Consider the following 24,917-nt stretch of genomic DNA (forward strand, 5'->3'; position numbering starts at 1 on the left):
TTATTTTGTGATTAAAAATTAGAAAATAAAAGTGTTACCAAACGACACTTTAAGTTCAGCTCCTGATTGTAAAATGAATAGTTAAGTTTAATCTTTTGCGGTAATAATATTTAAGTTATATTTTTACAATATAGGTATATGGCTATTAAATATCAAGTAATAATTCATGTATCGTTTTTTTATTGGTGTATTTAAACTAATTTTTTTTTAAAAAATATTATAAATTTAATAACTTAAATCAATTAAAAATTATAACGTGATAATTTATTTGGTTACATTTTTACGGAACCTCATAAAAACATGCCAACATAATACAAAGATAAAACAATATTAAACCAATATCAATAAACAAGGTTGTCCATATTTTGTAAACAAAAAAATATCTGTAAAAAAGTTGAAAAAATCTGTAAATCCGTATTTTTGTAATTTTTCTTATCATATTTTGGTATTTATGAAAAGTATTGTGTAAAAATGCTTCTACTATCGCTTTCCCGGGTTTTATTTGGGCCTTGACCTTAATTGGGCTATGGGCTTTCAACCTTAGACCAGGCCCAGTCGGCCCAATTAGCTGGTCATCTCAATTTCATTGTTCTTCGATTAGCAGAGAATCAAAAATCCCTTTTCCTTCTCTCTCATCGTCGTCTTCTTCTCTTCAAGTTGAGTTTTTTCGTTCCTTTTCGATTTCTTTTTCGTATGAATTTTCATTATTTTCTGAGATAATTGAATTCTTTTACTAATAAATTTGATTTAGGTAGAAATTAAATTTGGTTGGAACTTAACGATGCCCTAATTTCAATTTCAGGGCATTTGTATCTTCATAACAATGGCGTCGAGTTTGATGAAAACCCTAATTGAATCATCCAAATTGGGAGTCAGAAATCTCTGTCTTGTTCCTAATCAAGTCAGTAACCACACTGCCAAGTGGATGCAGGTAAATAAAAATTTAATCTTTAAAAATTTCCATTTTCAATTTGGAATAGCTTTGAGGAAGTTAATGTAATACATTTCAATGGTGAATTTGATTGTGAAATGAAATAAGTTTGCTTAAAGTTGAAAATTATTTGTTTGGTTATTTGGATCAATTTTAAGACCAATTTGTGCTCATAAAAAAGTAGGCAATGGGCATCATTTGATTCAAATACAAATAGTGATGATAATAGAATAGTACAATTCATTCATTTCGGTATCATTTGATTTTGATTTTGAGTTTAAGATATAATGGAATAAGACATAAGGAATTAAGCTTCCCATTGTTTGATTAATAGGATACTAGCAAGAAATCTCCCATGGAGTTGATCAATGATGTTCCACCCATCAAAGTTGAAGGCAGGATTGTTGCTTGTGAAGGAGGTTAGTTTTTCTTATGCTCTCATATTCTTAGTTCTTTTTTGTTTCTCTTGCTTATGTATGGTATGATGAAGAATAACTGTGAAAAATAGCTCAAATGGTCGGTCATGTGATTTGAACCCACGAAACTGAGGTTTAGATTCTCGTAATAGGCAAGGAACCTAGTCCTTTAAGAAAATGCACGATGAACCTAATAGGAGCAGCTCAAACTATCGAAGTATTGAGGTTCGAGTCCAGAAAAGTACCTACAAAGCAATTGTTGTCGGACATGTAATTTGCTCCCATGAGAACTGAGGTCTAGATCCTCGTAATCCTTGTAATAGGCGGGGGAACCTAGTCTTTTTAACAAAATGTAAGTTGAACTCAATAGGGGCAGCTCAAACAATCGAAGGATTGAGTGTTTTTAAGTCCAAATAAGTACATAAATAGCACTTGTTGTCGGGCATGTGATTTGCTCCCATGAGCACTGAGGTCTAGATCCTTGTAACCCTCCTAAAAGACGAGGAACCTAGTCTTTTTAAGAAAATGTACATTGAATTTGAACCCAATAGGAGCAGCTGAAAATATCGATGGATTGAGGTTCGAGTCCAGAAAAGTACATACATGGCAATTGTTGTGTCGGGCATGTGATGTGCTCTTGATCCTCATAATAGGCAGAAAACATAGTCTTTTAAGAAAATGTACGTTGAACCCAATAGGGGCAGCTCAAACTATCGACAGATTTGAGGTTCGAGTCCAGAAAAGTACATTACATAGCAATTGTTACAATTTCTTGGTCTCCAAATCTTGTTAGTTTAGATGGTTTGTTCTTTAACAAAACAAAGAAAAAGATATGGTGAAGAAGCTAATGCCTTTTGGGCCATAACGTTTTTTTGGTGTGCAGACAACAACCCGGCACTTGGGCACCCAATTGAATACATATGCCTCGATCGGAAAGAGCCAGCCGTCTGCAAGTATTGTGGTCTTCGCTACTTTCAGGATCATCACCACTAAGAATGTGAAAGTGAGGTGTCACTTTTTCCATAGCTAATGATGGCTGCAAAATATTGATATCCATTCTTGTATGTTTGGTGAAACTTTATAAGGCAAAAGAAACCAAGCTGAATGATAAATACTTCCTTTGGTCTTTTTTTCTTTTTTAGCATAATAAGGAATTGTTCAAGCTTGCTTGTATTATTATTCTTTCTATACATTTTCTATTTGATTATCTAATCTAAAATTGCTTTCTTGTGAAATGTTTTGATGAGTTATTTGGTGGTGAGATTAACACTTTATAAATTATAATAAAAATAGTGTTTACATAACAACTTTCAATTTATTGCCAATTTTCTTGTATGTGAGAATAATCAAAAGTAGACATCATATGTCATAATGTTTGCTAGCAAATTGAATTTATTTTATTTAAACATATTAAAATAGACATTTATTACTTTCTTTGTTGTTTTTGCATTGGCTTGTAATATTAAAATTGTATTATTAGTTCTTCAACAAATTCTTTTCTCCTTTCTTGTTCGATCAAAAATCACCATGTTTTCTTCGTTTTGTCAAACGATTCGCTAATCGTGTTGTTTCAAAAATCGTGTTATCTAAAATTAGTGAATGATTTGGTTGAATTGAAGTTGCATATTTCCATTAAAAAAAATCAGTATATTAGGCTTATAAGCTACAAAGTGTTGATAAAGGGATAAGGGTAAAATAGTAAATATATTTTATGGTGAATAAACACTCTATAGTTTACACTTTCATATAGAATCATAGGAACTTGCTATGATTTCTAACTTCATAAGAATGCAAACCTTGCTCATTCTTTCTATCAATATAGACAAATAATTTTTGATGAAATAAGTAAATTATATGAAATTCTTCATATACACAATTACATATACATCCTAAGGGCAACTCTAATGGAGGCACTTTATTTTTTAAGTTACCTATATTTATTATTTTAATTCATGTTCTTTTAAATTTTTTTAAAAATATATAAAAAAATTCCGTAAAAATGTTTAAAAAGTGTGATTTGCATGTGTTTGAGCTCATAATAGATCATTGTAACAATTGGGCTTGGTTCTTATTTGGGCCTTAGTTCGAAAAGCCCATAGGCCCAATGGGTGTAGGCAGTGGCCGTGGCAGCCCCTTAGCCCTAAATTGAATCGTTCTTCGTTCTTGCCCTTTTTCTCATCATCGTCTTCTTCTTCTTCTTCTTCTTCTTCTTCTCTCAATACTCTCTGAGATTGTGTCGTTTCCTCTTCTCTCCGCCGTTCCCTAACGTCTCTTCCAGTTGAGTTTTCATTTCTATTTAATTTTTTTTAATGATTTTCATGTATTGTTGTGCTAAGTTTAGGGTTTATTTTTTATTTTTATTTTTTTATAAAAGAACAATTTTTTTTGGCTGTTAATTCAATTGGGTTGGATCTAGACGATGCTTTGGTTGCAATTTCTTTGTAAATTCCTTATTTTGATTTTGATTTTGGTTTTAGGGGAAAGATGTTTAGAATTGCAGCGAAGAAGTTCTCTTCTCTTTCAATCGCTCCATGGAGGACGAACCAGGCGGCGGCGGCCACTGCCTCTTCAATAGTCCCTCGTTATCTCAACTCCGATAACGATTCTTCTTCTCAGCTCAGATCTTTCCCTTTCACTACCGACTTTCATATTCCCACCAGAGGTTTGCTTTCTTCTTTTCTAGGGTTTTTCTTTTTCTTCAGTATCATGCTGAAATTAGATCTAGTGTTTGGGTATTATATAAATTTGTATATTGAAAATACTTGCTTTCATCCAGGTATTGTGGATTTCAATTATGTTTATGTATGTATAAATTGTTAGGATGCATATCAATTTAGAACGTTTGCCATGGTTCATATAAACACGAGCAATCACTCTTTTGCAGCACTTTTTACTGTTACTTTCCATGAAAACTTACATGTATCTCAGTGAATTTTGTCAAACTAGAAATGTTAAATACTAAAATTTGCTAAATAGTCTCACTTAATTTATTCTATGTGATCATGATGGTCGTTTTGCAACCATTGTTATGGTTGTTTATGATCGCAGAGTGTAATTGTTTGTCTCATTTTCTCCCTTTACGTTGATGAAATTTCCATTAAGATTGCTAGAGATGCTTCTAAATGCCATTTGTGTTTAGTTTATTTCATATAAGTTTGCTTTGACTTTTCATTGATCTCTTATGCAAATTATTAGCCTTTTCCGGTTTAAGTCTTACTTTTGCAAGTGATTTTTGGAAACTAAACTTTGATCCATATAAACACGAGCAATCACTATTTTGTAACACTTACATGTATCTAATCTATTACTTTCATGAAGTTCTTGTCTTGTTCTCTCTTTTTTGAACTATTTAATTTAGATAAAGAGACCCTTTTGCATTGACTTTTCATTCCTGTCTTATGAAAATTATTAACCTTTGAAGGCTTACTTTTGCAAGTTGAATTCTGAATATCTGGCACATCTCATGATTATTTCTTTTCTTTTTGAGGTTGAGAACTTCATCATATTTATATGCTGCATTTGGTTTTTCGGTGCTTCTTTAAAACACCTTAATCTTACTACTGGTTAGGAGATACCGAAACTCTCAATTCTCAATTAGCCATCAGTTATTTCATGAAGCTCTAAGATAGACATCTAGTTAGGGTATATACCTATGTAAAAATCAAATAAGAAGTTTTTAAAAAAATATTTTAAAACACGCTTGCAGTGGTATGATATGCTTATTACTGAACTTGTTTGTTCCCAATCTTGAATCTCTTTTTCTTCTTATTACTTTATATCTCAGTTGTTGCATTGGTTGTTTATTAAACATAATTTTCTTTTTCTTCGATGATAGTGAAAGCTGCATCATAAAGATTGATTGATCAAGATTGCATTTTTTTCTAAGTTCGCAATGACTTTTCATTGATTCCTAATACAACTTATTAGCCTTTTGATTGTAAGTTTTATGATTGGAAGTCGTTTTCTGAAATTAACATATTCTCCAGTTCAACTCATTTCAAGTTTTATGATTGAAAGTTTTTTAAGATGATGCAAAGTGTAGAAAACTCGATGATTTGCCCATATTAATGGCTTCTGTTGTTATTTCATTTCTGTTGTAATTTGATTGGCTGCTTCAGGTTTTGCTTCTGATTCACTTACCCCATCAATGGAACACGATAGCTTAATCTCGGACATTCCAGCAACTGTGGCAGCGGTTAAGAACCCAACCTCGAAAATCGTATACGATGAGTACAACCACGAGAGATACCCACCTGGGGATCCCAGCAAGCGTGCATTCGCCTATTTCGTCCTCACAGGCGGAAGGTTTGTATACGCTTCTCTGATTCGCCTCCTTGTCCTTAAGTTTGTGCTGAGTATGTCCGCCAGTAAGGATGTGCTTGCTCTAGCCTCACTCGAGGTCGATCTCTCAAGCATCGAACCCGGAACCACCGTCACCGTTAAGTGGAGAGGAAAGCCAGTCTTCATCAGGCGCCGAACTGAAGACGACATCAAGCTGGCAAACACCGTTGACCTCGGCTCTCTCCGTGACCCTCAACAAGATGCCGAGAGAGTCAAAAACCCCGAGTGGCTTATAGTTGTGGGGGTCTGCACGCATTTGGGTTGCATTCCTTTGCCAAACGCAGGTGACTTCGGTGGATGGTTTTGTCCATGCCACGGCTCCCACTACGACATTTCTGGAAGAATCCGTAAAGGACCAGCACCATACAATTTGGAGGTACCCACATATTCGTTCTTGGAGGAGAACAAACTAATGATTGGTTAAGCAAGCGGACTCGATTTGTAGAGGGGTCCTTGTTTATTTTGGGATTCAGAATTTTTTGTTCTGTTTTAAAGTTCATAAAGATAACGTCGAAGATTTGTGAAAAAAAAAACGTCTTTTTTCAAGTTTGAATTGATAATGTAACTTTATGTCGATGGGATTCTAAATAAGTTGCCTAGCTTTTGCTGAGCAAGAAAAATATGTTGAATTTTTGCTTATTCATTATTCTCTTTAAAATTAAACACCTTTGTCAATGTCATTCTCCTAGCCTAGTGAATCATTGGTATTATTATTATTAACCCTTTTGTTATATATATTTCTTTCAAATAAATTATTTGAGATAATGAAGTCTTTACTTGGTTATGATTGTGTTTGTATTAAGAGTGATTGGAAGTAACTGTGTAGTTACACATAAATTCATAATATTTTGTATAATTTTTTTTTAGAAATTATAGTAATTGGAATTTCTTAATTATCTTTAATTATGTAATTATATTGATCATTTAAACATATTAAATCGTTTAATTATTTTTAATTACACACAAATTGTGTTTAGAAGTAACTATAGATATAAGGTGGTAATTAGAAATTACATATGGTTTTTTAATATTTTGTTTGATAAAATAGTTAGTAATTATACAAAAAAAATCATAATTTTTTTTAGTAATTACATAGTATAATTACACTCAATTTTTAGAGGTTTCAAATCACGTATTTATTTGTAATAACACATAAATTCAATTACACGGTGCTCTAAATGAATAAGATTGAAGAGGTTTGAATTTGATTCAAAATTGAATAATACAATCAAGTTCTTAATAGTAGTTTACTCATATGCTATGTACTCTAGTTTTGAAAGTATATATACAATATCCCAAAATTTAAGCCTCATTCTCATTCTCTAATATATTTTTGTGTTTGTGAAAATGATCATCTTTCAAAAATGCCTTTGACATACACCATACCCTTCTCACTAAGCTTAAGCTCTCTTCTCAACTGGTCAACTTGTTGATCGTCCCCTTGAACGATGACCTCCGACAACTCCCCATCTTCTCCGACTATCATTTTCACCTTGATCTGTTCCGTCCTCGTAGCTCTTTTCCAATAGTATGCTCCTCTGCGAGTTTTCGGTTTCCAAATGGACATTAGTTAGTAACACTCATGAAAATAAATACACAATACAAAAACTACGTGATAGTAACTACTTACGCTAATGGACTTAAGATGGTGAGCCAAAACCAATTGTTGCCCACATCTGGATATGTTATGGTAAGAACAAGTGCAACACTAGCCAAGCTTATGCAAGTACAAAATGTGAGTAAAGCTGCTTGGCCTCTACTTGGTGTCATTACACCCTCAAACCTGAAATTTCATTATATAATATATCCATAAAATCATAAAATAAGGTCCAAAATTCTTCTATATATATGATTTTACAAACTATTTAATTATACTTTCTTCAAACTATAAGTTTAGCCAAACAAAGCCGCATATGTAAGTTATCACCAATTACACTTTAACTAGATAAAACAAATGCCCAAGTATACTATTTTCAAAGAAAAGATAATTCCAATTACACAAAATTAAGATACATGCTAAAATTTCGAAAATTGGTAAGGGTGACAAGTACTATAAGAGTTTATGTAACGTTATTCGTACATTTTAATATCAGTTTTCACACATTTTTATATAGAAAACTCTTAACTAATTATAAGATGTCTTATTGGTATAGTATTAGACATCTTAAAATATCAAATAACAATTTTTTAAATTCATGTGTTCAAACAAATAATGTAATTTATAAACAATCATATTATTTGCTTTAATATTTAAGTTAATCAATTTTTGTAAAACTCCTCATATAGTTTTGATGCCTATAAAAAAGTTTAGGTATTTATCTAAAAGTATAGATAGAAGTTTCACTACTAATATAAAGAGTAACTAAAACATAACTAAACTTCGTAACAAATAACAATAGTGGTGAAATGATAGTTGAGAGAATTTTAAGCATTTATCCAATTATCAAAACTCGAGAATTGAGAGACTTACGTAATGGTTTCTCCTCTATCGGTAACAGCAAAATTATTACGAGTAAAGAATGAAAGAATCTCCCCAGCCACTTGGTTAGGTGCCTTCTTTGCTTCATCTCCTTCTCCTATAAATGTCTTCTTAACTATCTGTTAATGTAAAATTACAACCAATCATTTTCACAAACACAAAGAAATAAAAACCAAAAAAATAATTTGTGACATAAATCTCTAACTTCAATTTCTGGCTACAGATAAATATTTAAATTTAATTAACCGTTAAGTATCAAGTCAATAATAACATGACAGTCCTTTAATTGATGCAAAAATATAACTTAGACCATCTTTAATGGAAAATGTAAAATTTGTACTAAATCCGACAAAAAAAAAAAGAGTATGTGATATATTTAGCCCACTATTTATAATTATAAACTAATGTAAATATGTAAAAAAAGTATTATTATTATTGATATTATTTAATATTTTATTAAAAATATATAAATATCATTATTTTTTATTTTTTTATTGTTTAAATAACAGTAATATAGTAAATAAAATTATGTAAAAGTTTATAAATCAAAATAATTAGCGGCACCATAATAAATAAAAAAGGTAAAATTTATTATAAGTCAAATATAAAATTATGTTATATCTTGTGCCAAATTTAACATAATTTTTAACATGTGTCAAAATTGATATTTTTTAGAACACGATTGGAGTAGTATTTTTATAATGTAACACTGTAATTCGAGGTGATTGAGAGTTTCCAATTAGACTTTCTAATTCTCATACAAATTTTCCATTTTAAATATTGACTACTAAAAATATTATTTTTTTCGTGTAATTATTAACTATTTTGCCAAATAATATTGTAGGAATTCTTAGGTATTTAATGCCTCATATTCAAACACACTTTATTTTTTAAAATATTGTGTAATTACTTAGTCTTTCAAAGAACTAAAATATAACAACACACCATTTTTTTTAAAGTATTCCATTAAAGGATGCTCTTACATATTATTAGATTCAAAACCTAAATTTCAGTATTTATTTATATATAACTGAGAATATAGACAAAGTATTTATGCAGCAAATTAGTGAATTAAAACTCAAAACCAGAGAAAAATGTGTTACCTTTGATTTGACAGAGCGTTTAATGAGTGACCATAATCCTGGAACAGAGATAACAAAGAGACCCAATGAAGTATAATAACTGGCCAATGAGTAACCAACAACACTTTCAGAAACCAAAAACAGTGAAGAAGAAGAAGAAGAATGTTGTTGAAGGTCGAGATTTGCAGTAATGGAGAGAGTTTCTTGAAGAGAAGAACGGAGGATGAGTTTGGTGGGGTTTGACCTTGTTGTAATGGGAAGCCATGGATGTGTTCTCCGGCGGTTGTGGTGGTCGGAGAAGGAGGTGGGGAGAGTGAGAAGTTGGGTGTGTGGATAGGTTTTTGAGAAGAGTTGAGTTGAAGCTTCCATTATTATTTTTAGTCCCACATCGATGGAGTGAGAGAGATGAGATTTATAAGAGATAAGATTTTCAGAGAGAGTCACATTTGTGTGATTGTTCTATTTTATCCCAAAGCTTATAAATAGCCACGTAGTCTTATTCTTTTTCATTTTTATTATTTCTACAATTGCCCCTTTTATTTATAGATTTGAAATTTGATCCTTAACAAACAAAAATTTGAAATTTAATCCTTAAATTTTTGAATAATTTGCAACATAAATGTTTTTTTTTTTAATATTAGCAGGGCTGAACAATTGGACTTGAAATTTGAAAAATTCGCAAAAGAACGAGTTTCAAAGATTAGAGACTGGGTTTAAGTTACACCCGATTTACCATCGGGGCGGGTTCGGGTTTCATTAATCTAAAACCCAAATAAATTGGGTTGAACCCGAACCCACCTGAAATCTGTATCTATATATTTATACATTTTTTAAAAACATAAACTGGAAAAAAAAACTTAATTCTAAACAATGATATATCATTTTTCTTTTCTTCTTCTTTTATTTTCTTTCTTTTCATTTTTTTTTTTGTTTTTTTATGAAAAAATGTAAAAAAAAACTGATATTTTTTTTAAAAAAAGTCAGCCCAAACCCGATCAAAACCCACCTGAACCTGGTTCAACCCAATCCCAACCCACCTGCACCTAAAACTCGAAAACTTGATCACACAAACAGAGAGTTTGAATTACTAATTCTATACACCCGAACCCAAAAAGCCAAACTTGAAAACCCAAAACCCAATAAAACCCACCTGATGTGTACTCCTAATATTGGAGGAGGGAAAATTCGAACTTGGGACCTCTTCTTGTGAGTTGAAGTGTGGAACTACTAGACTATATGTATATGACCACTGCAGCATAAATACTTAAGTTTAACTCTTGGTTGCAAATAAATACATAAGTTTAATTTTTGACAATAATAATACCTAAGTTATAATTCTGGAACTTATGTAGGTACCTAACTGTTAAGTATCAAGTAAATTCTACGTAGCAATTCTTGATTGGTCTAGGCCATTAAATTTTTTATTTGAGAATGAATTTAAATATACCAATAAAAAAATGTGGATAATAACTTCACTTAACGACTAGATACCTACAGAAATTTTAGAAATATAATTTATTAAACTTAAGCATTTATCTACAACTTAAAGTAACATAGATATTTACATTGTAAATTACTCTAAATTATTTATATTAGATCTCAATTAAAAAATTAATTAATTTTAATTAAATTACTAAAATAAACCATTCACAATTCGATTTAAAGAGAAAAAAATATAAATAAAAAAATACTAAAAAATATCCATAGTGTCTATTTAACACTTTTGTTGAGTGTAATACATTATTGATGAAATTTAATTTCAAATTTCAACTATTTTATTTTAATAAATATTATAAAAAAATGTATTAATTAATTAATTATAGGACATCACCTCTTAATAGTAAATTAAAAAGCAATACTCTAATAAATAAGATTGCATTAATGACACCATTAATAATAATATATGTAACAAATATCATAATTGGCTAATTAATTAATTCACAACAACACCCCAAATTATACTTTCTTATTAATTAAGATAAAAAAGACCCATCAAACCAATTAATAAATAATAATAATAATAAATACATTTAGTTAATTAATTATTATTAAGAAGATGTAATTAAAGTGGAAGCTAGGGCAAGCTTGGCTACAAGATCTTTTCTTAAAATCTTTCCTGAAGGAGATTTTGGAATGGAATGAACAAAGTAAACCTTGTGTAATTTCTTGTAGAACACCACCTGTTAAATTAATATAACAATTTGTATTATTAATTCCTTATTAACAATAACAAATAATTAATAAAATAATTATTATAAATTGTATTTAGATATATAAAATAGGATAATTTTACAATATATCCCTAAAAAAGTTTATCGATACACTCCTATCTATTTCAGCGTTTAAGAGAATTTTTTAGTTTAATTTTTCTTTTCATCAATAACTTTAGAAAAAAATACTATTTTAAAAATTATAGAATCTCATTTTTTATTTAACAAAATAAAAAATTATATCAATAATTTTATATATGGAACTGATTTTTCATGTATGCATAAAATAATAATAATAATTTCTTGTAGAACACCACTTGTTAATATAATTATAATATTCATGTAATTTTTTTGTTAATTATTTAAACTTAATAAATAAATATTAATAATTAATAATTAATAATTGTATCTAAATAAATATAAATTACCTGCTTTGCTATGAATTCTTTTACTGCATCTTCACTTAGATCAAAATCTTTATTATTAGATTTAACCACAAATGCAACTGGTACTTCTCCTGCCACCTCATCTTTTTGCCTATTTTTCATTTAAAAAAAACATATATATACAAATAAATAAATAATAAAATCAAATTTGGTAAAATAAATAATTTATTTGAGAGAAAAGATTAGTCGATACTGCTTTGTAGCAATATCGACCAATCATATTATATCATGTTGCTGACTCATGATATATAATTTTTAGTTGGGATGTGTATTTGATAAAATATACATCTTTATAATTAAATTACAATAAATTTTAAAAAATATGAGATTATACTTACGGAACTACTGCGGCATCTGCAATAGAAGGGTGGCTAATAAGTAAGGCTTCAAGTTCTGCGGGTGGTACCTGAAATTATTATTATCGTAATAAATGTGTTAAAATCTATACTAAGACGTGCTAAGTCTGTGTTTAGGATCCACCTTCCTCCATAGTCCCACTTTTTCTTTTATTTTGAAAAATATCATATTTTTTTTAAATAAAGGTCTAATAATTTTTTTTATCCTCCAACCCACTAAATTTTAGGATCGACCAACAAACAATACCTGAAAACCCTTGAACTTGATAATCTCTTTAACTCTATCAACAATGAAGATCTCATCATCGTCATCAACATATCCAATGTCACCAGTGTGAAGCCAGCCATCGACATCGATGGTGTTAGTAGTAGCATCAGAATTGTCCAAATAACCCTTCATGATCTGGTGACCCCGAATGCAAATTTCACCAGGCTGATTGTAGGAGAGAGAGGCACCAGTTTCAGGGTCAATGACCTTGAGTTGTGCATTTCTCACGACGGTGCCACATGACCCGGATTTGGTAGGAAATGGTTGTTTTGCAAAGGCCAAACACATTGATAATACTGGTCCAGCTTCAGTCATTCCATATCCCTACCAACACAATTAATAATTATTTATAAAATATTTTGTTTTTTCAAAAAAAAAAAAAGAACAAATAAATAAATCTATTTTATAAGAGTTTTGTTTACAACTTGTGAGTACAAGTTGGCTTTAATTTTAATTGTACTTGTGATATGTCAACATAAATCATTAATGCACCATACCATTCATTTTCAATGATATTTTTGTTTATTTAATTCTTACAATTTTTACCAAATTTGAGCCTAGAGCAACTCAAACTTAAGGACTCAAAAACAAATATTTTGTTAAGACGGACCAAATGGTTTATGCTTACGACCCACTCAGCTCAAAACTCTAAAAATAATTTTTTTTTAAAAAAAATATATTATTGATAATTTTTAATAATATTATACATCTATATTCATTATTTTATACCTTTCTTTTAGCAAATGATAGAAAGATAATTGTCATTTAGAAAAAATAAAAAGAGAATCCTTTTGCAATGAGTAGAGTATTACAATTTTCATTTCTTATAAAAACATAATAATCTACTTTAAAATTTGTTAGTCACATATTTCATCCCTTCGTAACCGTCCACTAGTGATTTAGACGCAAATCTCACTTTTTTTTTAATAATAATAATTAACTCAAATTATACTAAATTATAATAGTAACTAAAAAACAGCCATAACATTAACTTAATATTTATTTTTAGGAAATTCTATAATGCACTCCCTTAAAAAGAATACATCGATACATTTTTTATCTTTTTTAGCATCTGAAATAATTTCTTAATCAATTTTTTTTTCATGGTCATGTAAATTATAGTTATTTAAAGCATCCTGCAAAATTTTAAGAAATTTGGAAAAATTTAACACGCCGAAAATTGCGTTCAAGCAGTATGTTACACGTGTGACTATTTTAATTTATAAGCGTGTAAAATAGAATGTTTGAACATCATTTTCTATATTGTAAATTATTTCGAATTTCTCAAAATTTTGTAGGATATCTTAAATAGCTATAACGTACACGAATATGAAAAAAATTAGACTAAAAATTTTTTTTGGATGCCGAAATAAGTAGAGAGTGCATCACTACACCCCTTTTAAGGAAGTGCATGGTAGAATCACCTATATTTTTTTTATAAAAACAAACATTAATAATAATTAAACATGCAAATTTTACGAAAAAAATAAATAAATAAAAATTAAAGAAAAATTTATTTTTTAAATATAAATAATAATTAACACAAATTATATTAAATAATAATAATTAGAAAGAAAAATTATTAAATTTCATATAATAATATTTTAAAGAGTATATTACTAACAAGGTAAATATTAAGTTTAATTCTCAAATAAATATTTAATTTTAATTTTTAATATTAACAATAAGTAACTTATAATTCTTTTTTTTCTTAAGTAGTGAGCTAAATCATTATTTGTCATTTTTTATTAGTATTTTTAAATATATTTTTTTTTTATTTTTAAATAACTTGAACTAATAAATTTTAAAAGTGTAATTTGTGACATATAAATATCTAAGTTTAACACTCGGTTATAAATAAATACTTAAGTTTAATTTTTTACGGTAATAATACCTAAGTTATATTTATGTAACTTTGTAGGTACCTAACCATTAAATGTTAAGTCATTATTCACGTGTACTTTCAATTAAAGATTGTCATGTGATAATTTACTTAATACTTAATAGTCATGTACTTACAAAAATTTGAGTTAAATTTTTAGGTATTATTATCGTCAAAAATTAAACAAATATTTATGCCGTAAATTAATCATTTAAAAAAAATATAATTTAACCATTATTATTATTATCAAAAATCAAAATTAAAATTAGTATTTACCTATTATTTTATTTTTAAATAAATTCAAATAATAGCAATGTCCAAACCTGTCCAATAACCGCCTGAGGAACTCGTCGCCGGAGAGCATCTTCAAGCTCCATACCCAACGGCGCCGCCCCGGAAAGAACCATTCTAATCGAGCTCAAATCAAACTCACTCACCACTGGATTCTTAGCCAAACCCAAAACCAACGGCGGAACCACCGGAGCAACCGTCACACGGTGCTTCTGAATCAACTCAAGTAAAGTTCCGATCTCGAATTTCGGCACGAGCAAAACCGAAGCTCCAACTCTCAAAGCACAGAGCAAAACACTGTTGAGTGAATAAATGTGAAACAGAGGAAGAACACAGAGCACAACATCGTCTGATCTCAAATACATGTTAGGATTATCGCCGTCGACTTGTTGAGCTACGCTTGTTATTAAATTCTTGTGGGTTAGCACCACCCCTTTTGGAAGCCCCGTCGTGCCGGAGGAGAATGGAATCGCAATTGGGTCATTTGGGTCGATCGAGATTTCTTCTGTTTCGTCTTCTCCGGTGAGAATAGAGAAAGGTAAGCAATTTGCCGGCGAAGGGTTTTCGTCTCCGTCGACGGTGACGACGGTGAAATCTCGGCCGATGACTTTTTCTGGGAATTCAATGAGCTTTGATACGAATTGGGTTTGGGTTATTACAAGCTTTGCTTTGGAGATTTGAAGTTGTTTGAAAATCTCCGGCGATGTGTAAAATGGGTTTGCGGTCGTTATGGCTGCTCCGATCATGGAAGCTCCGAAGAAAGAGAAGATGAATTCTGGGCAGTTGGGGAGGAGAATCATGATGACGTCATTCTTGTTTATGTTTAGTTTACTTAAACCTTTGGCTATTTTTTTGGCAATGTGGTGAGTTTGGGAATAGGAGTAGGTTGTTTGGGTGGTTGTTCCGGTGATTAGACATGGCCGGTTTGATTTTTCCGGTAGGTTTTGGAAGATGTAGGAGTGGAGTGGGATGTTGTTTGAGATGGGTATTTCTGGTAATTTTGATTTAAAGATGTGTTCTTGGTTATGATCATTGTGATCAATGGTTGAGATTTCTTGTTTGTTTTGGGTTTTTAGTGGTGGAGCAATGGAGATCATGATTGATGATGATGATGATGATTATGGGGATTTTTTTGTGTTTCTAGTAATGAGTTAATGGAAATGATGAGAGAGAGTTTAGAGTGAGAATGTATAAATAGGAATAGAGAGTAAGAGAGAGAGAGAGGAGAAGAAGGAAAGAGAGGTAGGTAGGAAGAATGGTGTGTAAAGAGTGGATGTGTATGCATAGCTATTATGTGAGGTAGATGAGATTTATGAGCTTGGTCTAACTAGGAGACTTTATTTACTAGGTAACTATAGCATAGAAGAAGAAAAGGTGTAAGTGTATTGTTATTGGTGTATGTTAATATAGAGTTTTATATATTTTAATATAATAAAAGCATTGCTATTAGGCATCAGTGGTGTTTAGTACATTCTCGATATGTCACGTTGTGATTGGCTAGCGATACTCCCTAAAAGCTATTATATTAAATTATATGAGACTCAATACTTAGTTAGACCAATAGTGATATTGATATATAGAAGAGTGTTAAACACTACTGATGTCGCATTTCTCATATAATAAATTGCTAAGTGAGACATATTTGTCCTATGTTGAGGCTTATGAGACTGTTAAGCTTTGTTGTAGGTCTTATGATAGTGAGCAATATTATTTGGTATTTTATAGTGTTCAACATTGTACTAATGTGATACATCGATTTTCTATATTGTTTATTAAATTTGTATGGGGTTTGATATGAGAATGCACCAATAATGATATCACTTCTTGTGTGGTGATTGACAATTTAAAATACCCCTTATATTGATATTTGGAGAAATGCTAAAATGTACCACATAACATATATAATAATTTTTATAAAGTATTAATAATTAGTAGCTAATACTACTAATATTTAATAACAATACTTTTATATTAAAAGTATACTGATGATAATTTTTGCTAAGTAGTCCTAAAGGTCTACAAATAATTCATAGAATTTATTCTATATTAAAGATATATCTATATATATACATGTTATCTCAACAATCCTATATGTGACAATTGACATTTTTTTTAAGGTTGTGATCTAGGTTAGCTAGTTGAGTTAGTTAGGTGTGGAATGCAACGAACAAACATCATATATGTAAATATGAAATCTTCTTAATTTTACCTTTATATATATATATATAACAATATGTATAACTATGTACTATAGTACTCTATAGTGTATTGTTGTATACCTAAATATCCTAGGTGAGAGTACATGTTTGTTCTTAATCCACCTACTCTTTTTGTCACATGTTAACCCACGTATAACCCTTTCCTACCACTCATATCTTTCTTTACAAAAATATTTCTTGAATAAAAATATAATAAATTATATTATTTTAATTATTTTATAGTTTTTTTATAACTGTATTATAGTTATCATAAGGTTATTTTTTAATTTGTTTATAATTATCGTGAGATTGAGTTTTTTATTTTTTTGTTGTTTTCTTACAAAATGTATTTTTATAAATAAAAATTTTAGATCGTAAAATTATAAATAAAATCTTAAAAAAAATATTTTTAAAAATTATCCTATATAATGTATAGGGACAATTACATAAGGTATTATTTTTTGTAAAAAAATTACTTTTTTACGTTTAATGAATTTTTTTTACATTTTTACAGTTTTTCGTAAAAATAACAAAAAAAAAATACATAAAAGTAATATGAAAATAACATCAAAATAACAACAAAAAATAATATATAGATAACAAAAAATCAACAACAAATTAACATGAATACAATATAAAAAGACCGTATTTTCTGTAAATAAAATAAAAAAAATTCGTAAAAATATGTAAAATTCTATGAAACTGTATTTTTGTAATTTTTTTGTTATTTTTACGTATTTATGAAATTATCCCTAATATATATCATTATCACCCATTATAAAGACCTACTATATTATTACTTCTTAAAATTATGATATCAACTTGATCGACCAAATAATACTCCAATATTAATTAATCACCATGCACACCTTTATAAAAACTCTAGTCCCCAATTAAATTTTTCCTTCATGAAGTAATTATACATATAGGTGGTTGCTATTAAATCCACGTCATCACTCTACGATAATGCATGGAATTTAATGGAATAATTTTTATAAATATATGCCTTTTAGTAATAGAATATTATAGAAAAGGTATTGTTATATTATTTAATAATATAATATAGATTAAAATGTGGTAATATATAAGTGTATAGTAAATAAATATGTAACCTATGAATTTAACCTACACTTTTATAACCTACATCATGTTGTAACTTGGAGAGGAGTTACTGTTGACCGAGATTTTCGGCAACTATTAAAATATGATTGTAATGAAGAGCTGTAAGAAAGTGAGATGAAGATTTTTTACGTGGTTGGGGCGTTAATGAGCCTTAGTCCACGAGTCTCTGTTATTGATGGATGTATTTAATACAGATTCTACACTTGAGAGAATGTCTTTCTCTTAAATACAGAGAATGTTCTTGGTGAGTATTTTCTCTTCTTGCTCTTTTGCAAACCAAGATTCTCGACCTCATTAAATGAGTTTTGAGGGGGTATTTATAGTGTTTTGGTGGGGTAATCCCTAGAATTGTTCTTACACATGTATCTGTAAGTATCCATAAAGTTGGGCATTTCCAATGAATATACCATGGGTGATGCATGGTCAAATCCCTAGGTGCTGTAGGGCTTTTATGAAGAATGTCCTTTTTGCCTTGTGATTGACGTGACTCTTCGCAGAGTAGCCATCGCTAGACTTAAATGATCATTACTGTAGCGCTGCTGTTTGGGGGTTGTGCCGTCAGACTTTATTGCGTGTTACAGTCCCAACACGCTTCCTCCCATGCAGCATTAAATGCGACTTGATTGCTCGGGAGAGACCTGACATATCCCGGAGAGCCTTCACGCTATACTAGCTTCCTGGAGTACCTTGTACTCCGGGTGCCTCCTCCGGGACCCATGCTAACAGCGCTTCCTTGTGGCGCACAAAGACTTAGCAAATGTTTACAAGTTATCTGATCCACGTGTCCTCTCTCGACTGGTCCACGTATTTTGGGCGAATTCTGGAGCAACAGTTACAATTTGTTATTGCTTGTAACTCATGTGTTGATCACACATTATTAGTGTAATAGAAAGGTTGTTACACAATTTGATGATAGGATTCAAATGGTATAAAATATAGTTATTACAACCTATATTAATACTCATTTATATGAGAGAAATGAGGTGTTATTTGAATATTCTAAGTGATCACTTATACATTATAAAGGAGGTCTTTGGTGCTCATTTTGAGAGTAAGAAAAAAGAAATATTCTATCAAAAAAGCACTTTGCTAGAAAACTCTAAAAGGCTTGATAATTCTTAAAGCTATTTCCTAGAGAGTTTTCTTAGTGCTTACTGCTTAGAGATAAGGGAAATAAGCTTTTGGACAAATGTGTAATACATTGTTCAAGTTATGATCCCCACTATTCTACACTCAAGGTAGTGAGTGAGTGATCTTTTTCTTCTTCATATTATATATTTGTTATATAATATTGTATAATCTATCTTCATTTCTACCTTTCATATATATAAATTTATATAATATATATATAGTGTATATATGTGTATTGTAACATATATTTAATTAATCTCTTATTTTTATTTTTGTATTATTTTACAATAGAGTTGCAATATATCTTAATTTTCTTCCATTTTAATAAAATCTCTAGTAGGTATATATAATAGAGGGTACATATTAATAATATATTAATTATTAATTTATAGTATTAGCTATGAATGGATAGTATTTGAAAATTTGAAAATTTTATGTTTAATTAATTTATTTAATTAGAAAATTTCTTATTTTTTATATTATATGAGGTGGGATATTGATGAAAAAAACTTAAAAAAAAAAGTTTTTCAGTTAATAAAAAAATGATAAGAAAAAAGTTGACCAGTTTCACTTTAATAATTTAATTAAGTAGCTAAATTAATTATGGTAGCGTTTGGTAGCACTTTTTTAATTAGTTTTCTATTTTTAAAATTAAAAAGTGAAAATATTTTTCAAAAACATGTTCTATAAAACTATTTTCTTTTTTCAATTTTTTAATTGAGAATTAAAATTTCAAAAACAGAAAAAGGTTACTTTTAATATTTTTTTAAACAGTTTTTTTTCTTATTTAATATTTTGGACTCCGACCAGACCCGGACACAAATCCCCTCCACAGCCTTGGTGCTGAACTCGACCTCTCAACCGAACCTGATTCCGACCTTAGACCTAGACCCGACTTAAATAAAATCAAAACATAAAAATGAAAATAAACTTTACAGAACACACTTTTGTTTTCTGTTTTTAAAATTTAAAAATAAAAGTAGTTACAGAACGCATTTTTGTTTTTCAAAAACAAAAATTTTACTTTCATTTTGTTATTAAAAAAATTAGAAAATAAAAGTGTTACCAAACGGCACCTATAAAAAATAAAATTTTTCTTTTATTATTCAACATTAGATTAAAATCTAATGATTTAATATTTTTTAAATTAATATTTATAGTTAAGTTTGTTTAGTAACCATCAATGGGTAATACACATAGAAGTGTTCCATATATATTTTTATTTTACTAAATAAAAAGGAATCATGTGATGCAGATCATATCCCTAATAATTTCGGAAACTACTAAAGAAACAACTTAGACCAATACAGTGGCCAGACCCTCCTATTCAGAGATAATATGACCTACTTAATAAGGCACACAAACGCGGGGTAAGTTGAAAAATGCCTCTTTTATTCATTAATTAATTAAATTTATCTTTAATTTTATATTTATTTGAAATATACCTCTTTTTATATGTATTGTACCCAAAATACCTTTACATAAGAGAATCACATGGAGAGTATCTTGAAGTGACAGGGGCAAAATTGGTACAATGTTTAAAAAAAGAGGTAAAAATGATAGATTTTAAAAAAGAAGATAAAAATAAAAGAGGACAATATAAAAAGGGTATAGAGTGTAATTTTAAGGCCCAAAATAAGTATTGTGATATGGTGACTTGAACTTTCAACCAAATAAAGGACTTAATTAACGTTAACACATTTAAGCAACTACACCACACAACTTGGGTATTTGTAAGAATAATATTGGTATAAGTAAATAAGGCATAAATAAATACAATTAATGAGACAATTAATTGAGGTTGTTTAGTTAGAAAAAAGTTGAATATTTGAATTGAAACACGTGAGGAGAGGTAGATGCATGCACGTGACCACTCAACTTTCCAACTCTAAAAAAAACTCCAAAACTTCTCTTTATATTATATTATATTATTCTTTCAAAAAAAATATTATATTATATTATATTATATTATATATGTATAATGTATGATACGTGTATATAACAAATTAATCATTAATTATTTCTTTAGATTTGTTTTTTCACGATACGTAAATACTTACTTGATATATGCATATATCATCCCACCAACACCAATTACATTAATGCCCCAACTCAAAATTCATAGAACTAATAAAACACACCTATCACTACCCAAAAAAAATTATGGCTAATTAGCAATTTTTTCCCCCGATCTTTGACATGTACTAAATCATGTCCCTTGGCCGTTAAAAATTCCCCTTAAACTATTAAAATTGTTAAATTTAAAGACTTTTGTGTAATTTTAGTAAAAAAAATCTAACATGGATGAAAGTTCAGGGGGCATGATTTAATACATATAAAAGTTTGAGGGGCATGATTTGGTAGATATCAAAGTCTGGGGAGCATGATTTAGTACCTGAAACAGTAAAATTGAATGAAATTAGACAAAAGTCCTTAAATTTAACAATCTGAATAGTTCAGGGGGAATTTTTAACAGCAAAAAAAATTCAGGGGCATAATTTATTACATGTCAAAGTTTAAGGGAAAAAATTACTATTTAGCCAAAAATTATTTTTAGTGATAATTTTTTATTCATAATATAAATATTTAGTGACTTTTAGTCACAACAAAAAGTTACTTGCAATTAAAATATATTACTTATATACAAGTGAAGTTGTCACTAATTAAGTTTTAATCACAACGAATATTGTGAGTAAAATCACATTTAGTCACAACAAATTTTGATTTTTGTAATTAATTTCTTCAGTCACAGATTTTTTAGTCACAATATCAAAATAATAATTTATAATTAGTTATAATTTTTTTACTTTTAGTTACAAATTTTGTTATGACTAAAAATAAAATTTTGATAATATATATACTACATATTATGTTACATAAAATAAAATTCAAATTTAAATTTTTTAGATTTTTGAATAATTAATTAATATATGTTTCAATTACTTTCAAAAAAATTAATTAATATATATTAGATCATCTCGTAATTAATTATTATGTTAAACTATATTTAATAAATAATTTTATGATATATACATGTTAAAATATCAACAATTAGTTCGGTATATTTATCACTTATTTAAGTATAGTTTTTTTTATGAAAAATATTTTATTATTCTAATTCCCTAATTATAATACTCTATATAAACATTCATTCCTAAGACCTCAAAAGTTTTCATCTAAAATTTTCATAAAGAAAAAAAAAGAGTGAGTGAGGTTGAGGTTTTCTCGTGGCTAGGTTTTCAATCTTTTTATTTTCTCTTATGGTGGCGTTGAGCTTCTGTAATGTGCAACCTCTTAGCAGTGTCAACAAAACTCACATAATTTGTGAAGAATTACAACAATTACAACCATGCTCGGCTAACATATTCTCCTTTTTTATTCGAAAGCAACCTATCAACTCTACATGTTGTGAGTCTATTCTCAGCATCGCCAATAAATGCTCGGGTGATCTAATGCCTATTTGGTTTCTCAAAAGCCAAAAATATTGTTCTATTGCAAATACTATTGAATCGACACCACCAGTTTCTTCATTGACCCCGAAGCAAAAGTCAACACCATTGAACGCTACATCTCCTATTGTTGATGGTTTCAAAAATAACTGTGTACGTGAATTACATCGTCTAACACCTTGTATCGGTGATATAAAGGCACACATGAGGACAAATAGTCCAATCAATTCTACATGTTGCGTCTCAATTCTCGACGTGGGCAACCAATGTCATTGGGATTCATGGCCAAAATGGTTTGCACGAAGCAAAAACTTCTGCAAAACCCACTAGGAATAAGACATCTCTATCAATTTGAGCTGGTTTAGTTTAGTTTTTTTTTCTTAATTCTTTTTCTTTAAAGTTTCCTTAATTTTATTTTAGTGATTTTATTTATTTTAATGTTAGGTGTTTTGTGTTTTTCTCTATTTAGAGCTTAATCTATGAATTGTTCTAGTTATTGAATATAATTGATAATTGATTTTTATTTTAGAGTTGCATGTGTTTTGCTAATTCAATGATTAAGGGCTCGTTTGGAACGCCGTATTAGGTCGTATTGTATTGTATTATATTGAATTGTATTATATATCATATTTTTATATAATACTATGTTAAACTTTAATTTATATTAAAATATTATATATTTAGGTGTCCATAAAAGTTAATACCACATATAGTTTTACATAAAAATATTGCATAAAATACAATTCAATATAGTACAATACAATACGATACGAGCTAATACGGCGTTTCAAACGAGCCCTAATTTTATTAATTAATCCGTCAAAAAAAAGGATTAGTCCTCATATTATAATTTCAAATCCTAACTTAAAAGAAAGTATATTTATATGTAATTAATATAATTTTTTATTTTTTATTTTTGAATGGACTTGACTAATAATATCGATGTCAAATATAAAAAGTTTCAACTAAAAAATCTTTATTCAATCTATATGCCATTAGAAAAAGTGTATATATTTGCTCAATTTAGGTTATGAATATGATTTTAGAAATTTGAAAATTAAAAATAATTCTATCGAGCAAAACCATAATTATGCAAGGTCCACAAACTAACATAACATGTTTTTTTTTGGTAACATTATTTCAATATTTATAAATAATAATAATTTAAATAGTAAACAAATAAGTTTTTGAAATTTTAAATTTAAATTTGAATAAATATTTTTTAAAAACAAATATCCAAAATAAATATTTAAATTTAATTTTTTACGGTAACAATTTATTTATCAAAATTACACTTACTTATAGTTTCACAAATATAACTTAGGAAAATTCTACGAGCACCCCCTTAAAATGAATATATTGATGCACCCCTATCTATTTTAGCATCCGAAATAATTTTTTAGTCAAATTTTTTCTCATGGTCATGTACGTTATAGTTATTTAAGACATCCTGCAAAATTTTAAGAAATTTGGAAAAGTTTAACATGCCGAAAATTATGTTCAAACAGTGTGTTGCACGCGTGACTATTTTATTTTATACGCGTATAAAATAAACTGTTTGAACATTGTTTTCTATATTGTAAATTATTCTGAATTTTTCAAAATTTTGTAGGATATCTTAAATAGCTATAACGTACATGAATATGAAAAAATTAGACTAAAAAATTTTTCTGTATGCCGAAACAAGTTAAAGGTACATCAGTACATCCCTTTTAAGGGGGTGCATTGTAGAATCACCTTATAACTTATCTATTATTACAATTAAATATTTATCTATAATAAAAAATTAATCCCACAAATTACTCAAATGTTAACCACATAAACTTTCACTGTGATTTTCAACATCTGGTTCTTAATTTTTGGGTCGTTGACAAAAAATTTCATTAACACAATTTGCATATTACAATTAAATATATATATATATTTTTTTAGATAACAATTAAATATATATATATAAAAAAAGTTATTTATCTAAAAAAAAATATTAACTTTAATAATAATAATATTTAAATCAGACCTAACTCGCTCCGACTCAAAATGTTTAATAAGTTGGGTCGGGTTAAAAAGTTAAGTTGGCCAACCCGACCCATTTATATCCCTAAATTTTAAATTTGATAAACTTCCAATTTTTATTATTATTTTTTTTTAAAAAAAAAAAAATTAATGAATTTAATAGCTTTTATAGATCCCATCCCACTAAGGAGATGAATGTCGTTTCTGAAAACAAATCGTCGTTTTAATATTATTGTCGTTTTCCCATTATCGATTACACCGAAACTAATAACAGAACGGCTGTAGACGAACCCAACTCCTTA

At 28.8% G+C, this 24,917-nt stretch overlaps 4 protein-coding genes across 4 annotated transcripts; 2 read left to right on the forward strand and 2 right to left on the reverse strand.

Moving 5' to 3' along the window:
• The first annotated feature begins 510 nt into the window (after positions 1-510).
• On the forward strand, positions 511-2,582 carry LOC115717706 (NADH dehydrogenase [ubiquinone] iron-sulfur protein 6, mitochondrial). Its single transcript, XM_030646686.2, has 4 exons — positions 511-656; positions 803-931; positions 1,266-1,350; positions 2,231-2,582. The coding sequence occupies exons 2-4, from the start codon at positions 824-826 to the stop codon at positions 2,338-2,340; spliced, it is 303 nt and encodes a 100-aa protein (XP_030502546.1). The 5' UTR covers positions 511-656; positions 803-823; the 3' UTR covers positions 2,341-2,582.
• Positions 2,583-3,449: 867 nt separating this feature from the next.
• Positions 3,450-6,368, forward strand: LOC115716222 (cytochrome b-c1 complex subunit Rieske-4, mitochondrial). Its single transcript, XM_030644973.2, has 3 exons — positions 3,450-3,624; positions 3,825-4,009; positions 5,466-6,368. The coding sequence occupies exons 2-3, from the start codon at positions 3,832-3,834 to the stop codon at positions 6,110-6,112; spliced, it is 825 nt and encodes a 274-aa protein (XP_030500833.2). The 5' UTR covers positions 3,450-3,624; positions 3,825-3,831; the 3' UTR covers positions 6,113-6,368.
• A 503-nt stretch (positions 6,369-6,871) lies between these two features.
• Positions 6,872-9,719, reverse strand: LOC115717453 (protein COFACTOR ASSEMBLY OF COMPLEX C SUBUNIT B CCB1, chloroplastic). Its single transcript, XM_030646440.2, has 4 exons — positions 9,271-9,719; positions 8,159-8,286; positions 7,319-7,471; positions 6,872-7,226 (listed from the first exon to the last, which is right to left on the reverse strand). Exons 1-4 carry the CDS (start codon positions 9,616-9,618, stop codon positions 7,040-7,042), a joined length of 816 nt encoding a protein of 271 aa, XP_030502300.2. The 5' UTR covers positions 9,619-9,719; the 3' UTR covers positions 6,872-7,039.
• A 1,463-nt stretch (positions 9,720-11,182) lies between these two features.
• On the reverse strand, positions 11,183-15,989 carry LOC115717276 (4-coumarate--CoA ligase 2). The gene is made up of 5 exons (XM_030646244.2): positions 14,735-15,989; positions 12,509-12,853; positions 12,244-12,311; positions 11,888-11,996; positions 11,183-11,429 (listed from the first exon to the last, which is right to left on the reverse strand). Exons 1-5 carry the CDS (start codon positions 15,797-15,799, stop codon positions 11,298-11,300), a joined length of 1,719 nt encoding a protein of 572 aa, XP_030502104.2. The 5' UTR covers positions 15,800-15,989; the 3' UTR covers positions 11,183-11,297.
• Between the last annotated feature and the right edge of the window lie 8,928 nt (positions 15,990-24,917).

Source organism: Cannabis sativa, chromosome 5 (genome assembly GCF_029168945.1).
Source record: "Cannabis sativa cultivar Pink pepper isolate KNU-18-1 chromosome 5, ASM2916894v1, whole genome shotgun sequence".
In the NCBI taxonomy this organism is placed as follows: Eukaryota; Viridiplantae; Streptophyta; class Magnoliopsida; order Rosales; family Cannabaceae; genus Cannabis; species Cannabis sativa.